The 17141-nt window shown below is 41.3% G+C and overlaps 1 protein-coding gene across 3 annotated transcripts; it reads right to left on the bottom strand.

Annotated features, from left to right (window-relative positions):
- Positions 1–116: 116 nt before the first annotated feature.
- Positions 117–12729, bottom strand: tdrkh (tudor and KH domain containing). 3 transcript variants are annotated; one of them, XM_053414058.1, is made up of 14 exons: positions 12643–12729; positions 8177–8337; positions 7998–8089; positions 6759–6942; positions 5460–5599; positions 4935–5271; positions 4649–4815; positions 4382–4557; positions 3550–3614; positions 3256–3407; positions 3023–3133; positions 2346–2400; positions 747–828; positions 117–651 (listed from the first exon to the last, which is right to left on the bottom strand). In XM_053414058.1, the coding sequence occupies exons 2-13, from the start codon at positions 8304–8306 to the stop codon at positions 773–775; spliced, it is 1665 nt and encodes a 554-aa protein (XP_053270033.1). In that variant the 5' UTR covers positions 8307–8337; positions 12643–12729; the 3' UTR covers positions 117–651; positions 747–772. The 3 variants fall into 3 exon arrangements, with proteins under 3 accessions (XP_053270033.1, XP_053270035.1, XP_053270034.1); XM_053414060.1 differs by having other exon boundaries at positions 117–624; XM_053414059.1 differs by having other exon boundaries at positions 12657–12726.
- Positions 12730–17141: the final 4412 nt, after the last annotated feature.

Genomic DNA, 17141 nt, shown 5'->3' with positions numbered 1-17141 from the left:
GAAATGTCTTTAACTCTTTAAAACACATATTCAACTTCAACTCATCATTCAGAGATTTGTTTAAGCAAACATTTATAGCACAATCAACACTTCAAAGTAAAAGGCACACAATTCCATTCACATAAAATAAATCCTTTATAATATATAGTGCAATCTATTACACCTTAAGTTCTTGGCTGATGATACAGTAGATGTCACATTTTCACATCGTACACGAGAGCATGGGCCACATTCGATACTGTGCGTTTTCAATTCAATATGACTTGAAGCCTAATATAGAGACAATTAAATCCTTTGCAAACAAGAAGAGAAGAAAATATACAGCTGCCCTCAGCTTCCTCTGACTTGTATCACAGTGCTTTTCACAAATAATACTGATATTGGTTTTGTGCCTGTCTTCATTTGAACACAAACTATAGTAATGACACATTTACGCAAAGCTGAATAATGTGCAACAGAACAGCACAAAATGACTTAACAAAAGATTCACTGTGTCCTGACGAAACAACAATAAAAGGGAATATGGCTGGAACAAGTGTTGCACGCTTGTCACGTCGGTAAGGCTCCACAAGAAGAAAATATGAGGTTTGGGTTGGACAAGGAATCCCCTTCATCTCACTAGAACTGGTGCAGAGGAATGGATGGTCAGTGCTGGAAGATTGAGAGTTGGGTTATGATTGATATAGATATAGTGGTTCAAACATTCCATCTCCAGAGAACACTTAATTTAATTCAAGAAACAACACCTTGATATGTAGGTACGTCTTTGGTCTCAGAGCAGCTCATCATCTATGACATCATCGACACTTCCTGAGATAGAGCCAACTTCTAAAAGGTACAAAAAGAAATCGTGTGAGTTCCAGGTCAATCAGCAGTCATCAGGCAACCAATTAGACTCTCCGCAGTGCAGATGGTTGACAGAGAATCGCAATAAAGAACTTAATATATAGATAAGTGAGGTCCATCTAATTTGACAGCAAAGGTCAAAGTACTAATTCAGCTGGATATCGAAATAATTTACTTTTTAGGGAATGACAATGTGTCTCTCAGACTCTCATTTTTTTTATTTATCGTTTGATTGAACACTTGTAAAAGTTTGTTTTATCAAAGCTGCGTTTTTTGTTGAATTCACCTCAATTCAAGATCCTTAACTTAAGTTTGAACTAGTCAGTATGGTGTTGTGGATATCATGAACTTGACTTTTCATCAGCAGAAATAAATTAATTAAAAACCCCACACGGGAGGATTTAAAACAGAATCGACGATGTCGTTTCAAAATTCAGATTGATGTTAAATATATCTTACAAAAAACCTTTAACTAGTCGCGGTAAAAGTACTCAAAATGATAAAGTCCGATCTAAATAGTTAAACTTGGTTAAGGGAAGTTCAAACGGCTTGTCCTGCTCAATGTGTCAGTGTGACTCAGTCACAGTCTCTGTCACTCTCAGCAGTCATTTGGCTAATATGTCTCTCGACTGCTCACTCTCTGCTTATTGAAGCAACAGTTGTTAAAAGTGTGTTAATATTTTTCATTAAAGCCTAGGTTTGTGACTAAGAGGGATCCTTTTCCTTTAGATACAAAAATATTGTTTCGTGTAACTAATTTACTGAAAACAATACAAATAATGCGTTTCATTACAATATTCATGGCAACAATGACATTAACTAAGACCTGGTGACTGCGGCTTTCCTGTCATCTCTCAACTGACACCATCACATAAAAAAAGTAGGTATGTATAGATAAACTGATACAAGCAAACTTGCAGTTCGGTCTTATGCTACTGTTTCCCTGATTACCTAGATGAATTGTCAGGGTGCAGGAGAGTATTTACCTGCCAGTGTCACAAATGTGGAGGGATTAGAGGCATATCTGCTTGACAATTTACCCAGACCACATGAGTGAAAGACATATCTGTGTCTAATAACTCAAAACATATGAATGATGGGGTTCAAGCTCAGCCTTCGCCTATGTTTTGCTGTATTTGTTGCAAGGGGTAATGGAAACTTCTAATCGTGTTCCACATTTTTGTTAAACTTCTCTCTTTCTCCGAGTCTTGGCTGGATGTCAGGTCATACCCATCATGACTGTGAATGGTCCATTTGTGAACACTTTACCTGTTGACATCCTACAAACTGCCATTTTATCTTTATCCAATATTCATTTTATCTTTATCCATTCATTGCACTTCATTTAGGTCGCTATTTGTCTCAGCTTTTTAGTATCTTAACTTCTGCAGTGAGTATGTGTGGTGACACAGCCTGTTATTTTGTTCCAAGTTGATCTTGCTCCCAATCAATCATCGGGCAGATGACTAAACTGTCTCATTATTAGAGTCTGCACTCACCTGACAAGCTGATACAGGAGAGACTAAGCTCCGATGATGCTCCTATCACATCATCCTGTAAGATAAAAATAAATTAAGCCGTCAAAGTGTTTAAGCAAGTGGAGGATACATTTTAACTCTTCAGTCAATAACGAGAGCAATATTGAGGCCTTTGTCCCCAGCCCTCTGATACAATTTGTCACTTTGAAAAAATAATCTTCATTTCAGGTCCACATTGTCGTTTTCCAAACTTTCAAATGCATCTCATGGTTTGCACCAACAAAGGGTTGGCTGCAAAAACACTTTTGGACCAAAGATTCCAGGAACCATTGAACTAGAGGAAAAGGTTTTAACTAGACCTTAAGGTTTGTCCACCTGCTAATTTTATGATTTAGAATGAAAAACATTCACTTATCACATATTTATATATTTATATCAGAATTGGTCAGTTTAACACCTAGTAGACAGCTTTTGGTTTTTCTTAAGATCTTAAGGAAGAAACCCTTTTCCATCAGACAAGAATAAATTCTATGATTATCTTATTTTTGCCAGGAAATTATACTTTGAATATATTTGACATGGGCATAAACAAAAAAACTGACCTCAAGTTAAACATAAAACCTTATTCTACAGATACAAAGTACAATATACCACACAGTTTGGTCACTAATAAGAATCAGCTTGGTTCAGTGGCTCACCAGCATCCTCTGCAGGCAGCCCAGATTGTCACCCTCCCTCTTCCCATTCGCCAGCTCCTGGAAGCTGACAGCATGGTCCCGCCGAATCAGCTCCTCGCCTATATCTACAGTCTAGGATGAATGTTTTTTTATTGTTTTACTACATGTGTGAAAAAAAGAGCGCCAGGGTGAGAGACATTCCTATAAGTCAACAAATAAACACAGATATGACCAGTGATAGAAATCGGTCTGACCTTGCCATCAATGTTGACATAGAGCTTAACACTGGGCCAGGAGGACAGCTCAGAGTGCGAGTAGCTGCACAGTTTGGCCTGCAGGGGTTTCCAGGAAGCACAGTAAGTCAGTTGATCAAACTCATCCAGGGCAGCCTCAGTCCATATCTCCCCTAAACAACGAGACAGATCAGAAAATATGCATTTAAAAATAAGGTTTGGGGGGGTGTTAAAAGGGGTATCACTTCGAATAGTTTCGTGTTTTTATTCAAATGCATGTAGGATGAAGGTACCGTATTAAGATGACGGTTTTACCTTTTGGTCTCACTCCTGCTAAGTTGCACTCAATAGCTTGGAAAGGTAAGCTGAGGAAATCACTCCTGAAAGGTTAATGTAGCAAAAGCAAAAGCTGTTAATAATTTAGCTCTTGCACTTTTCGCTGATGCCATGAACAATAATATGCTCTCTGAAGATGCATTACAGAACATCAGAACCCTCACTCCTGCAAGTGTGTGTACACAGTTATATGGAGCGGTGGAGATGAACACTTGTTTCCAAGTTTGAGCTGACATACGCCTTGAAAAAGTAGGTCTCTAATCAAGATGAGCTGCACGTCTTGGATTGTGGGAGAAGGCTGGAGTATGCGGAGAAAACCCAGCAGACACAAACACTGTGTCTCACATCAGGGGAGGACCCGGAGGACCCGGCCTACGCAGCAGACGTCAGCTGCATCCTTCATCATCTGAACCTAAATGAGAGGGTGTGGTCTTCTGACCAGCTTGTCCCACCTTTACAGCCTATGTCGCTTAGTGCTTCTGTCGATTAAAAACACTAACATGTGTACGATTGCTTGGGTAGTACTCTATTTAAAAATGATTTCTTCTGATGTTTTTGCCTCGCTTGCTGCCACGTTACGTCTTTGTAAAACATTTTGTCACTGAAGCCCAATGAGATATGGGATAGGCTCGGCCGGGAAGGATCCACCTGGTGGAGGCTTCATTGCTTGTGGGTGGGAGGACACACTTGTCATCTTCTACATTGAATACTTATGGTCTGGTCTACACTTAATAAACAACACAATAATGCATTCTTCACGGTTCCGAGTTCAGATAAATTTACAATGCAGTTACTTTGATGTCCAGCTTACCTCATATGGCGGAGGCTGTCTCTGGGCAGCTCCCCGTTGTCCCCAAAGTCAACAAAGTAAAGGTCCACTAGTCCAGAGCTCAGAACTCCCAGGACCCTTGCCCTGTTCCATGTACCGTGGTCCTGGTATGGAGCAGCCACAATGTCCCCCACCACAATGGTCTCCACCTTCTGCTCCTGTTGAACAGAAAAAGACGGACAGTATCACACTGTGTTAAATCCTAGGACTTATTACATGATCATAGGATGGCATAGGACATGTCCTCACTGTGGGGTTGCCGCTGTTGTAGTAGCGGTTCATCTCCTCTGCAAGTTTGTCAAGCTGGAGGGAGCGAACCCCCAGGATCTGGATCCAGAAGTGGTTTGGGTTCTCCGACGCAGAGACATAAACCTCTAGATGTTCGTCAGGCTGGAAGCTCAGGTCTGGGCTGGGAACTTGACAATGCAGAGAGAAAATCCAATATATTCTTTGTATGATATGATCATGTTCAAGGACAGACAATAGTGGGGACGTTATAGTGAATGAAAAGTCTTTTCAGGACTCCATTACTAACTTTCAAACTTGGAGACTTCGGACAGTGAGTCTGTGGAAATACTCTCCTCTTCCTCCTCCTCCTCCTCCTCCTTGTTGTCGGTGTTGCTGATTTTTAGCTTCTCCATCTCGTCAACATTACTTTCTGGCTCTCCTGTGGTTCCACTGGCATGAATGATCCCATTCTTCTCCGTCTGGGGGTAGGGACCATTGTTGTTTAAACCCACTGGCTCTTCTGCCTCTGTGATGTCTGCCTGCTGATGTATACCAGTGTGGCCACGTTTGTGGCGTAGAGCAGATGACTGGGAGATCTTCGTCCTCACCATCATGTCCTCTCTGACCTTTTCTAGAATCAGCTCCTACAACCCAGTCATAACAGTTACATGTGTTACCTCAGGCAAGTATGTGTCTGTTTGTATGTTCATTAGCAAGTGATGTCAAAAACTATTTATGGTGGTGAGATCTATGAGTTTGTACAATTTGGTGCAGTTTTACAAACTATGTTTCTTTCTTATTTGTATACATTACTGGATATTTTTCTACTCGCCTTGGCCTGTTTCACTTCCTCTTTGGTCCCAGTGATTGTAATGTTGCCCTTTGTCGACGGACCTTGGGTCTTCTCTTTGGAACAATCCACTTTGGCCCCTGTGGTCCTGGTGATCAGTTTCAGACTCTCTCCACCACGACCTTCAGCACAGGCACGACATAAGCAACCCTTCAGTCTCAAATATTCCACAAAAATTTGCAAAAAATAACCTTTATTTTAACAACCAATCTAAGCACATGGTATAAGAGCATTGACAAAGGGCATGTAGTCCATCTCTAAATCCCTTGTGGCTAAATGAACAGGAGAAAACTGGTCATTGGACCAGGTGCATGTTTAAAAGAGCTATATGTAGTCTCTTACTAAATCATGGGAGAGTTTTGGGTGTAACAAGCAATAAACCAATCAGATGGCCATCTCCCTTTCCCTGACAAACCCAGGTGCGATTGCACCATAATGAATTGTTACAATAAATATGAATTTACCAGGTAGTAAGATATCACCTATTTAAGAGCATATTACTATCTTGATAATGAGCCTTAAAAAAACAGTGAATACTGCACCACTGACTTCAGACCAATTTTTTCAAATTCCACTCACAATCCCTCTCTGCTGCCTTGAGATAGAATTGCACCACACCACATCTAATTTAAAGATTAACACGGCTATGGGCGTTCAGATGGGCACAAGTGCATAAGCTATTTAGGAAACATGGAGTTTATTGTTTTTGTCCAAACGATTTTGCATAACCTAACTACACCCTGCAAACACTTCATCAACACAAGGTTTGATGACACAACCTCTCACAGATCATGGGTAGAAATGGCCATCAGGTTGTACCTCCACCACAAAGCAACCAGACTTACAGTCAATAAATTCATATCCTCAGTGTTATAGAGTACTTTTATATGCAACCTAAAAGTTATGTTTGTATAATTAACCATAGTTATTCAATGAATGTGAAGATGAAATTGACATTTTGGCAATTTACTGTATTTGGTGGATTTTAGATGTTGAAATGTTTGCTTGGTAGTGTACGCTGGTTGCTTGCAGTGCCTGTAACACTGTAGAGATCAGATTTCAGCCCAGATACAAACTGGGCTAAAAGGCTCAGGAAAGCTCAGTTAGTGACCTGGTGATAATGATCTGTGGATTTTTCGTGAAACTACATTGACAAGTGACACCTTTCACACTGCAGTAAGTCAACTGATGCACAGATCATATAAAATATTGATGGATGCAAGCTAATGGAAGAGATAGCAGCAACAATCAATCGTATCCACTTAAACATTTAGCAGCTACCTATTATACGTCCGAATGCCGTCTGAGGGACCTCCAGAGCCTCAGTGACTGGTTCACAGTCTGTGACAAGGTTCTCCAGGACACAGCGAGCCAGAAAGATCTGTTCCTTAGAGCCCTGCAGCAGGAAGCATACAGCCCCGGAATCTGACAAGACCCTCACTTGGGCCCCAGACTTCTGGGTCACCTGCAACAGACACAGAGAGCTGATGGAAATGACTGATTTCATATTATCTGTCATACTTTATTGTGTGAGATTTTAAGAAGAAGTTTTTTGTACGAATCATTTGGGGAGTTGCAAGTCTTCATATCCTATGAGACTCACTGTCAATCAATTAAGTTGAAATAGTAAGTATCAATGAATTCCTTCAAACAAGGCTGCAAAACTGAAGATTTTCCTTTGAGGACATGATCTCATCTAGATAAGCATAACACAAGATAAATCACGATGGAAATCTCCATCATGATAAAATACGATTTAACTTTGAACTCCACCAGGAAAGGATAGCGGGTGCTGAATGTCAGAGATATTACGTTTGAGCCATTTTCACCTGCACTGAGGAGGTTATGCTTTCATTTTGTAGGATTACAGAAAAACTACATGACAGATTATGAAACTTGGTGGAATGATGCAGGATGGGTCAGGAGAAAAAAACTGAATAAATTGATGGATTTTCAAAAATTTCTCTGCAATGGTTCCCACAGACTTTAAATATTTGGCCGTAGCAGGGGTGGTTACACATGCAAGCACACGAACATTGCTCTCACACGCAACAGATTCCGAGTGACAGGCACACAAACTAACGAATGAAAGACAATATCTTTCGTGAGAGAGAGAACTGCATTGCATGCCACTTGAAGGTACACACACAAATACACCTGGAACTGTTACTACTGAAATTGGACGTAGATGGATTTTTTTGGTGTGGGGGGGGGGGAATGATAGCCTGAGCATGTGTGTGGCAAATAACACTATCATGAAACGGTCCCAGGACAGATTAGAACATGGCGGGCAGCATAGTCTAGATAAGTAATGGCTGCTTTGACATGTGAGATAGGGCATTAGCCCTGGCGGAGGTAAGTTCTATTTTTCTATGTTAACAAACTTAGATGACTAGTTAATTGACACAGATGTACAGCTTCCTAATTCAATGTTTAAATCGATTCTAGAGCTATTGTAAAATTGTCCTCCGCTTTTAACTGAGAAGATGAAAAATCGTCATCAGGTATTGAAGGACTCACCATTTCCAAGAACTTGGCTTGGTATCTCGACATGTTCCTGTAAACTTCTACAGGAAGTGTCATCTTTGACGTCTCAACGTCAGGCTCCTTACCTGCGAGACAGCATTCACACATGAAGTCACTTATCATTTATACACAAATAAGGGTTCTAACAATAGTTCTTGGCAGCAGATACCCACTGATGCTGGTGCTGCTTATGTGGCGATAGACGATGTAGCCCACCGTGGCCCCAACAGAGAGCCCCGCAGCCAGAGCCACCATTTTCCCGGAGCTGAGGGAGCTCTTGGGACCCTCCTTCACTGCATCCATGACACGCTGTAGACCCAGCGGGACGCTCCACCTAAACACAGACATGACACATGTCAACTCCCATTGCTGGTGTTAGGACTACGAATGTCCTGCACATTGTGTGTCTATGTCCAGGTCTTTTTTATCAACTTCTGTCTATCAAGTCTTTACAGGAAGTCAGCTGTCTTTTATACCTTTTGAAAAAAAGACAAATTAACATCACAGCAATCCAGATGAACCTCGGGGTATCATGAACAATTCTCATACATTTGTTGGCTTGCTGGGCAGCTGTACAATCATGCAGCACAACAAACTTAAGCATTAGCAAGCCTAAAATTAAAAACTGTAAATCATGTGTAAAACATTTTCAAAATCTGACCACTTATTGATTAGGTTTCTCTGAGGAACCCCAACTAATTAGACAATGTATTGTTTGTATTTCATGAACCAGTAACTGTGTCATGTATAAACTATAGACTGTATATAAAGATAAACTCCACGTTCCAACCTGATTCCACATTAAGAAAATATTTCGGTTACAGGTGCTGCCATCTTGTGCTGGCGACGTCATTTGGAGCCATTATATCTGTGCTCGACATATTGAATATCGGTTTCTGATGTAAATCAGGATTTTTCAGCCCAATATTGGCATCAAATCACTTATTGACCAAACTTATCAGACACACAAACACTTAAACATGTGTGATGAGAGGTACCTACACTAAAGTGATCCCGTTAATCTGGCTTCACTTGAGGGAGCTGTCAGGTTGTCCATGTTTACATAGTCATTCTTTACCTTGAGAATTTAGGTTTTTCTTGATCTTGAAAACAATTCCAATCAGTGGTCCATTTAGTAGCTTCTCTGAGGCTCTTTATCGAGTTTCATGAGCAGATGGGATTTGCTCAGCTGTCACAGAATTATAGATATTTAAGTTTTTCTGAGCACTGATAAGTTCTTAATGTCCATGTTGCCGAGGAGGACCAAAGTTCACTCGTGATCTTTGAAGCAGCTGTGGAGGGACCATCTTTGTGTGATATGATAAAAAGCTTGTTATGAAATTAAAACTCAACTCTAATTGGTGAGAACTGTTACATTTGTGATTCTGTAACTGAGATAATTCACTTAACTAAATCATTGCAAGTGTCCCGAATTCCTCAGACTGCAGAAAATTCTTACAGAATGGCCTCACTGTCTCAGGCTGTATCATTTGCAAGATTGTAGGACATTCAAAAAAGAAACATGCGCAAGCAGTCACATACAAAGTATAGTCCTCTAAATGCTTAAACATTTAGTGTATACTGTACATACCCACACAGCACTGCGCCTGTTATAAATGCACAAAGCATTGGTCCTGACCCTGCCAGTAATGCACTGTAAGCTGCTGCTGTTGCAAACACTTGAATACTGTTTACTATATTTGGGCGACCTCCATCCATTCCACTGATCACTGAATACTTGGACCAAATTCTTTCTGAGGCTTTTCACGCGAAACTACTTACAGCTACAACTTACAAGCAGAAACAGAATGCAATGGAGGAAGCCAACAGCAAAGAGTATAGGGGCTATACACCGGGGAGCACACAGCACCACCATGCAGATGCGTGTCTCACTGGGAAAAGAGGGCTCTGGGGCTGTAGTTGAGAAACACCTGCGACCTGGACACACCAACGTCCATCTCAAAAGAATCGTGACAGTAAGACTCAAGTCTTCTCCGATCCGGGCTCTGTTTTTTGTGAACATCCAAGTTCAAGACTACTGACAGAGAGAAGGGGAACAAAGTAGCATCATTTCAACTCGCTGCAGGTCAGCAAATGGCCACATTACACTTGGATGCACATTTCAATAGAAACCATTGCAAGACTGACTAACTTAATACAGTTCTATACTGAAGCCGGCGATTAAGGCCTAGCATAACACAACAGGACGACTAATCGCTTTCTTAAAATGTTCTTTTAGACTTTCAGAAATTGCTCAAGTGTATAAGAAAGATCCAGCAAGCAGCATGTTGTTCTGTTGTTCAATAATTTAGTGAAACCATCATAATTATTTGTTGCCACCACCAAAACATTACATTTGTATATTTAGAGTGATTTTTTCACAAACAGATGGGCATTTGGAGGCGGTGACCGAGTTTGGCACTGCTCTGAAGGTGTTAGCAAACAGGTTATTCACACTGAGGTTTCAACTTCGATTGGATCAGATCACATTGAAACATTGTTCTTTTTATGCGCACAGTGGATGGTACATCACAGTCCTCCTCAAGTAATCATCTGCTCCAATTAACAAAAAAAATAAGGAGAGCAGACTAAAAGGGCTACTTTAGTAATATTTTCAGGACAGTTTGCAACAAATGGAATTGAATTATACTTGGTCTAAAACAGAAATAAGTAACTAACAAGCAGTGGTGTAAAGTAACAGAGTAAAAGTACTTCGTTACAGTACTTAAGTAGTTTTTTTGAGGATCTATACTTTCCTTGAGTATTTACATTCATCAGGACTTGTACTTTTACTCCACTACATTTAAAAGAAAAAAGATTTACTTTTACTCCGTTACATTGACATTGAACACCGCGTTACTCGTTACAAATTAAAATCTGAATATAATTGTCAATCTCTCATCATGATATTGGATTATCTGGACTGTGCATGTTTGCGCGAGAACGGACGGTGCCTCGCGAGGATTACCTGAGGGCGGGACGCGAGATAAGCCGTCAACCGGACTACCGGGGGGGGGGGGGGGGGGGGGGGGGTAGTCCAGCGCAAGACCCTAATCGTCCGGAGGAAACCTTGTTACGAGTTGTACTTCCTCTAGTGTCCAGTTTGATCGTCTTCTTGGCATTCCACCATGGCCATGACCGACTCTGGAGGGGCCCTTCTGAGGACCTCACTAAACCATCCAATGGGGAGTAGCGATGTGTGTACAAAGGGCAGGGATGTGATCAATGCGAGCAGATTCCCCATCCATTTATTCCCTTTAGAATTATCCAGGTAGGAGCTCGTTTCAGTTCAGTCTTTATTATTCGGTCTGAAATTTGGCCTGTTCTTCTCTGTACTAGCACTCTGCAGTTTGTTAACGAAAGAGAAACTATCTTATTTTGTTTGCCTAGAACTTGTTTCCTTTTGCTGAGCTATCATAAGGGGCATTGTGTATCATTCATGCTGCTGATTAGAAAGTGAAAGGTCCAAGTTTAGTGATATTTACAGTTAACAATTTTTTAGTGGTTATACTGTGGTCTATTATTGATCTTAGGAAGACTTAAGAGGCCCTTGTTTATTCTGTTGTGTTGGTTCCATATTGTCCCTAGAAGATCAGATGCACTAGTCCAATACTATTTGAACCTCAGCATCTGGGGTTTGAATGTTTACAAATATACCTTATATGTATATTTTTGTTATAATTTTTCAGTTAGTTGAAATAAATCCTGATGAGAATAATTTTGGGTTGCTTGTGTATGTATAGGGCTACCATAAAAAACACTTAGCATGTTTAAGTTTGGTACTTGTACTTTTACTTTTGATACTTAAGTACATTTCAACACCAGATACTTTTGATACTTAAGTACATTTAATATGAGCTACTTTAAGACTTTTACTCAAGTCATTTTCTTACGGGTGACTTTTACTATTACCGAAGTCACTTTCAGGTAAGATATCTGTACTTTTACTCAAGTATGGTTTTCAAATACTTTATACACCACTGCTAACAAGTCACACAAGTTGTATCATCTCCCAAACAGAGCTATTGTGAGTAATCAATACATAAGCCTGCATTAGCAAAAAAATAGATGTTTCAAGGTTTCCAAAAGTCAAAAAAGAAATCCCCTGCGGTCAGTAACACTTTGATCGTATGTTACATGGTGACAGTGTCATCACTGTGGGAAGAATAGCTGGTTAGGAAAATGAACAAGGTAGAAGTAGAGTCTCCCTATGAACACATGCACTGTTTTCCCTCTCCTCAGGTACATTTATTTATTGAAGCTATAACTGAGCATAAGTACAGCAGCTTCTCATGAAGTTTATCTCATCACATCAAGCAAACATCACCTTGTGGCAACAAAACCACGGAAATTTATACTTTTTCTACTCTAACAATGACATACCCCAGTTGTCCTGTCAAAGCAGTGAACATGTTTATACATTATATCTCAAATGAACAGTTTTATATCTGATGACCTGTCAGAGCGACACTTTCTCCTCCTGTGTGCCAGGCTACCGTTAGCTCGCTGCTGGCTGACGCAGGCGACTCAGAGCTCCAGTCAAACGAATCAAACATCGTTGCAATGCACACGTCCTCAAACAAAACACCATTTGTGGGTTATTCTGACTGAACATGATGTTGTGAAGCGTGACACTCACAGACAAACTCTCACTTTCTTCAGACTCGACCTTCTCCTCCTCCTTCTTCCGTGGCGACTGCCTCTTCTCCTTCTTCTTCCTCCTCTTCTTCCGTATTGACTGGAGGTGTACAAACCAGCTCATCGACGCACTACCGCCCCCTACTGGACTGGAGTGTCACTCAGGAGGTTATTCAGGGGAAAAGTAAAGTAAAATTAGCGCGTGATTACCAACCAAGGCACGAAAAGAACCACATTTTAAAAAATGCCCAATTTGGGGCTTTATGCAAAGTTTGACCGGCAGCCAATGAAGCTGCTGAAGGACAGGAGTGATGTGATTAATGGAGGGGGTTCGGGAAACGATGCGAGCGGCAGAGTTCTGGATTAGTTGAAGTTTATGAAGGAATTCGTGAGGGAGACCAAAAGGAAGGGAGCTACAGTAATCAATGCGGGATGTAACCAGGGTGTGAAAGAGAATAGAGCCGCTGTTGGAATGTAAAAGACGGCGGAGGCATTAATGCTAAGTACACTGTTAGAAATATCAGTGGAATGTACGGTAAAAACAGTAAAAGACAATAAAATGTAAAAAAAAAAAAGTATATAACTGTAGTGGCCCATTCGAGCCTTAGACAACTCTTTGGTCTTGCCCATGGTCGAGAGGTTGGAATCTGATTAATTGATTCTGTGGACAGGTGTCTTTTATACAGAGAATGAGTTGAGATTATGAGTACTTTCTTAAAGGGGACATATTATGCCCATTTTACCACAAGTTGATATGGTTCCTTGGGGTCTTAATGGAATGTCTGTAACATATTTTGGTCAAAATACCACAAGGATTTGTGTGCAATATAATACAACTTTTGCAAAACAAACGTCGAAACGTGTTGATATATATTTGATTTATTTTCCTTTTTGACCTGCCATACAGCCTGGGGAACACTGGTTTAGGTATGTGACAGTGACATATTTGTTTGCGTGCACCTGGAGAGTCCTTAAACTGTTTCCGGCTCCGGAGGACACTGCAGACTAGAGCGGGAGCAGGTCGAGAGAAGAGGCCGCCAGTGTTGCCAACTTGGCGACTTTGCAAATCCTCATGGCGACTTTTTTTGTCAAAAGCTACTAGCGACAAATCTAGCAACTGGTTCTGGTGATATTGGAGACTTTCTGGTGTTTTGGAGCCTGAAAGCACGTATCGTTCTGCAGTGACTGTCCTCAACGAGCAGCGGGTGCTGCCGTGAGTCCCAACGCACTCACAGGCGGTCAGTCTCCCAGGAGCCTTGCGCAGGAGTCCCAGCTGCAGTCAGAGCAGAGTGCTCCGCTTCCTCCAGACTGCAAATGAATCGCGCGTGCGCAAAGCCGCCGCTGATCTGGCTTACAGAGCGGGATGTGAATTTAACCCTTGCCTTAAACTCAACTTAATATGTATCAATTCCTAAAAGAAATGTAAACAAAAAAAAAAGGTTTTTTATTATTGCTAATTTTGCCTGCTTATTTATTCATACCCTTCAAACAAAAGGCACAACAAATCATAGTGCTATGCCTTGCTATGAAACCAATTATTAGGCTAGACCTTAAATTCTATCATTTAAATTGATAAAATAAATGTTTGTGTGCGCTGTGTCGGAACGCGCACACACAGAGTCGCCCGCTCCTGGTATTTCATGCTGGCTTGATACGATGATGATTTAACAAATTAACGTGACGTTCCCTCACGTACATGTTCAACATATGAAAACTGATTCGTAAAGTTCACTGTTTGCGAAAAATATGCGCGACATGCACAACACTGCACAGGGAGCAACTGCAGAGGGGCTGAAGGGTCTCATGGGTTTCCAGAGCCGCGGGTAGCCGACCCCTGGCTACGGCGAAAGAGCGATTTGTTAACTGCTCTGCCCTTAAAGAGATGCGGAAGTCAAAACATTAGTTCGGCTATAATATTAGTTACGCCTTGCATTTCCCCCTCCTGGCGCACCACACAGTTTGAGAATCACTGGGCTACAGGCACGTGCAAAGACATTTTGGGGGGCAGGTGCTCAAACCAAAAAAAGGGCACCCATCGACAAAATTATTCATGTAATTAAAAATAAAAATAATAAATAAAAAACAGAGTAGGATATTTTCAACTTAAATATTTATTTTTTTAACAAACTAACTGAAATTATCAAATTGAATAAATAAATGAATAACAGGCAAAAACAGACAAAACAAGGCCAACTGACAGAGTTGAAGCATAAGCAGCATTACACTAATAATATATCACAATATACCTCACCAGTCTGTCATGTAGCTCAACTTAAGATCTACCTTTCATTTAAATAATTACAATTTTAAATTAAACAAAACTAGTGAACTTGTCTAATTTGTGGAACAGTAAAACTGCCTTTAAATTATCTGCTTGTCTGTCTGCCTGTATCTCTCTCCCTCTCTCTCTTCATTAAACATGACACACGTGAGTAAACAGCTGGAAAAGGCTTTGAAATCGCGGATTTCGTGAGTTATTTGTTTGTTGTGGCGGGGGCAAATAAACAAATAAATGCCCCGTCAGATATCAAAACACATTTGGGGGGAATTGATGACAGAGAGAGTAATTTGTATTCTTAAATATTGATGAATGAAGACAAAATTGTGCTCCAGCAGAAGGGGCACTTTTCTCATCCAGGGTGAAAAGGCAGGTGCTTGAACACCACTAGGGGTCTATCTGTGCACGTGCCTGCCTATGAGTATCTGATAGTTAGATTTTCTCTCTGTATGAACTGAAAAAAATAATTCTCAGGACTTTTGACGTAATTTGGAGCCAAAGTCTGTGCAGTAATGATCGTGTTGTGCAGCAACAGTATCGAGGTCCCGCTGACACACACTCATGCAATCATGAGACGATGTCAGCTGTCACTTATGGCATTTCACCCTGTTTTTACAGCATCAGAACTGCAGGTCTTCGGAAGAAATCAGTTGGATGCGTACTGTGACTTTTTTTAGTTTAGCCAGTGTCCCCGCTGCTAACATGGAGGAGGAGTTTATGACCTATACTGCAGCCAGCCACCAGGGGACAATCCAGGGGTTTTTGGGAGCTGGCACGACATCTATCTTTATAAGGTCTATAATTTTGAGCCCAAACTACCAAATTCTGCTGATCTGACACATTTCGCAGATGGCCAGAACAATAACAGGCTGTATCTGGCAGATCACCGTTTATCCCTCATACCTTTTTATGAAAAAAAGAAAACCGGAGGAAGGATATGTAGCACAGGATACAGACACAGGATGGTGTCCATGAGAACAGAGAAGAATGAAGAAAGAAATCATCTTATTATGTGACAGCCGGAGCAGCAGCCACCTCATTAGAGTGCAGGAGATCCCTTACACCAGGAAGGTGATGATACACAACTTTATGAGCGCCTGACACTCGGATGGCTTGGAGGGCCTCGCATGATCACACAGTAAACGAAATGAAAACGCACAGGAGTCGTTAGTATTCATGGCGGTCTATGTCCTTGTAACGGCGTGGAATTTTGTTTTTTATCTCATTGGAGGATCTCATCCATTATTTAGGATGCAGGCACGAACCAACAGACGCTCCTCAATAATTCCTGCGGAGCTCGACTGCCTCTGCTGCTCATTCACTTACAAACTTTCTCTCCTCCTCTTCCCCCTCTTTTTTTAATAACTGTTTTCTGTGTGCTCAGCTGCTTGCTCTCTAATTTTCCTCAACAGGCATGTGCCGGGTTAACCTCCGCAGGCTTCGGCACACAGAGCAGTGGGTGATGAGTACACACATACTGTATATGCTTAAAGCCCAAGGGGTTCTATAGAAGAAAGGCAGTGATAGAATCAGACAGAAATGTTAAGTTGCCTCAGATGAATATGTTATGTGGAAGCCTGAGTGGGCCCCCGTCATTTGTTAATTTCCTGCCAGGCTGCTGTTTTATTCATGTCCTACATGTACATACTTCAAATGTGTGATGTTTGCATGCAGCTGCTGAGTGTGCCGAGGGACTGGCGGTACAATTGCACTGACCCTCTGTTGACTTGCACACACCAAAACTCCCATGCGGCTGCGGCCGGGTGCACAATGGCATCCTGCGCTGTTTCCCGAGCCTGCGCCTTTCACACCCAGAGGAAGATTAACCGTGATCCAAATGTTAATCAGCGGACTTATGAGATACGATTGTTATTATAAAATGTGCAGCATAGCCATTCTTACACTTTGTGACTAAAGGTATTACAGTGTTCTATTATTTACATGTAACGCATACCAATCCTGAGTCCATGTACTTGCGTAAGCTGACCAACGGGTGGCAGTCTTGGATTGGAGAGGGCTTCTCGGTGCACTGAGGGTTTTCTCTTGTACATTTACCAGATTTGTGAAGATTGAAGACACTCCTAGAAAAATAAACATATGGGTAACAGTGACAGGCGGTTAGAGTCTTGTGTGAATGTCCAAAACGATTGAAACCTGAAAATGTGTCTCCCTTGAGTAGGGCTGGAGCACAGTAGTTGTGAGATAGGTACACTATGTACTGA

Source organism: Pleuronectes platessa, chromosome 21 (genome assembly GCF_947347685.1).
Source record: "Pleuronectes platessa chromosome 21, fPlePla1.1, whole genome shotgun sequence".
NCBI classification, from domain to species: Eukaryota; Metazoa; Chordata; class Actinopteri; order Pleuronectiformes; family Pleuronectidae; genus Pleuronectes; species Pleuronectes platessa.
Note: the sequence above shows the minus strand (reverse complement) of the source record. Positions and strands in the feature narration are given on the sequence as shown.

Coding starts and splice junctions, on each gene's coding strand:
- tdrkh (XM_053414058.1), bottom strand. CDS start 8,306: ATGGATGCAGTGAAGGAGGGTCCCAAGAGCTCCCTCAGCTCCGGGAAA. Junction 3,134..3,255: donor ATGTCAACATTGATGGCAAG/GTCAGACCGATT, acceptor CATTCATCCTAG/ACTGTAGATATAGGCGAGGA. Junction 2,401..3,022: donor GCTGCCTGCAGAGGATGCTG/GTGAGCCACTGA, acceptor TTTATCTTACAG/GATGATGTGATAGGAGCATC.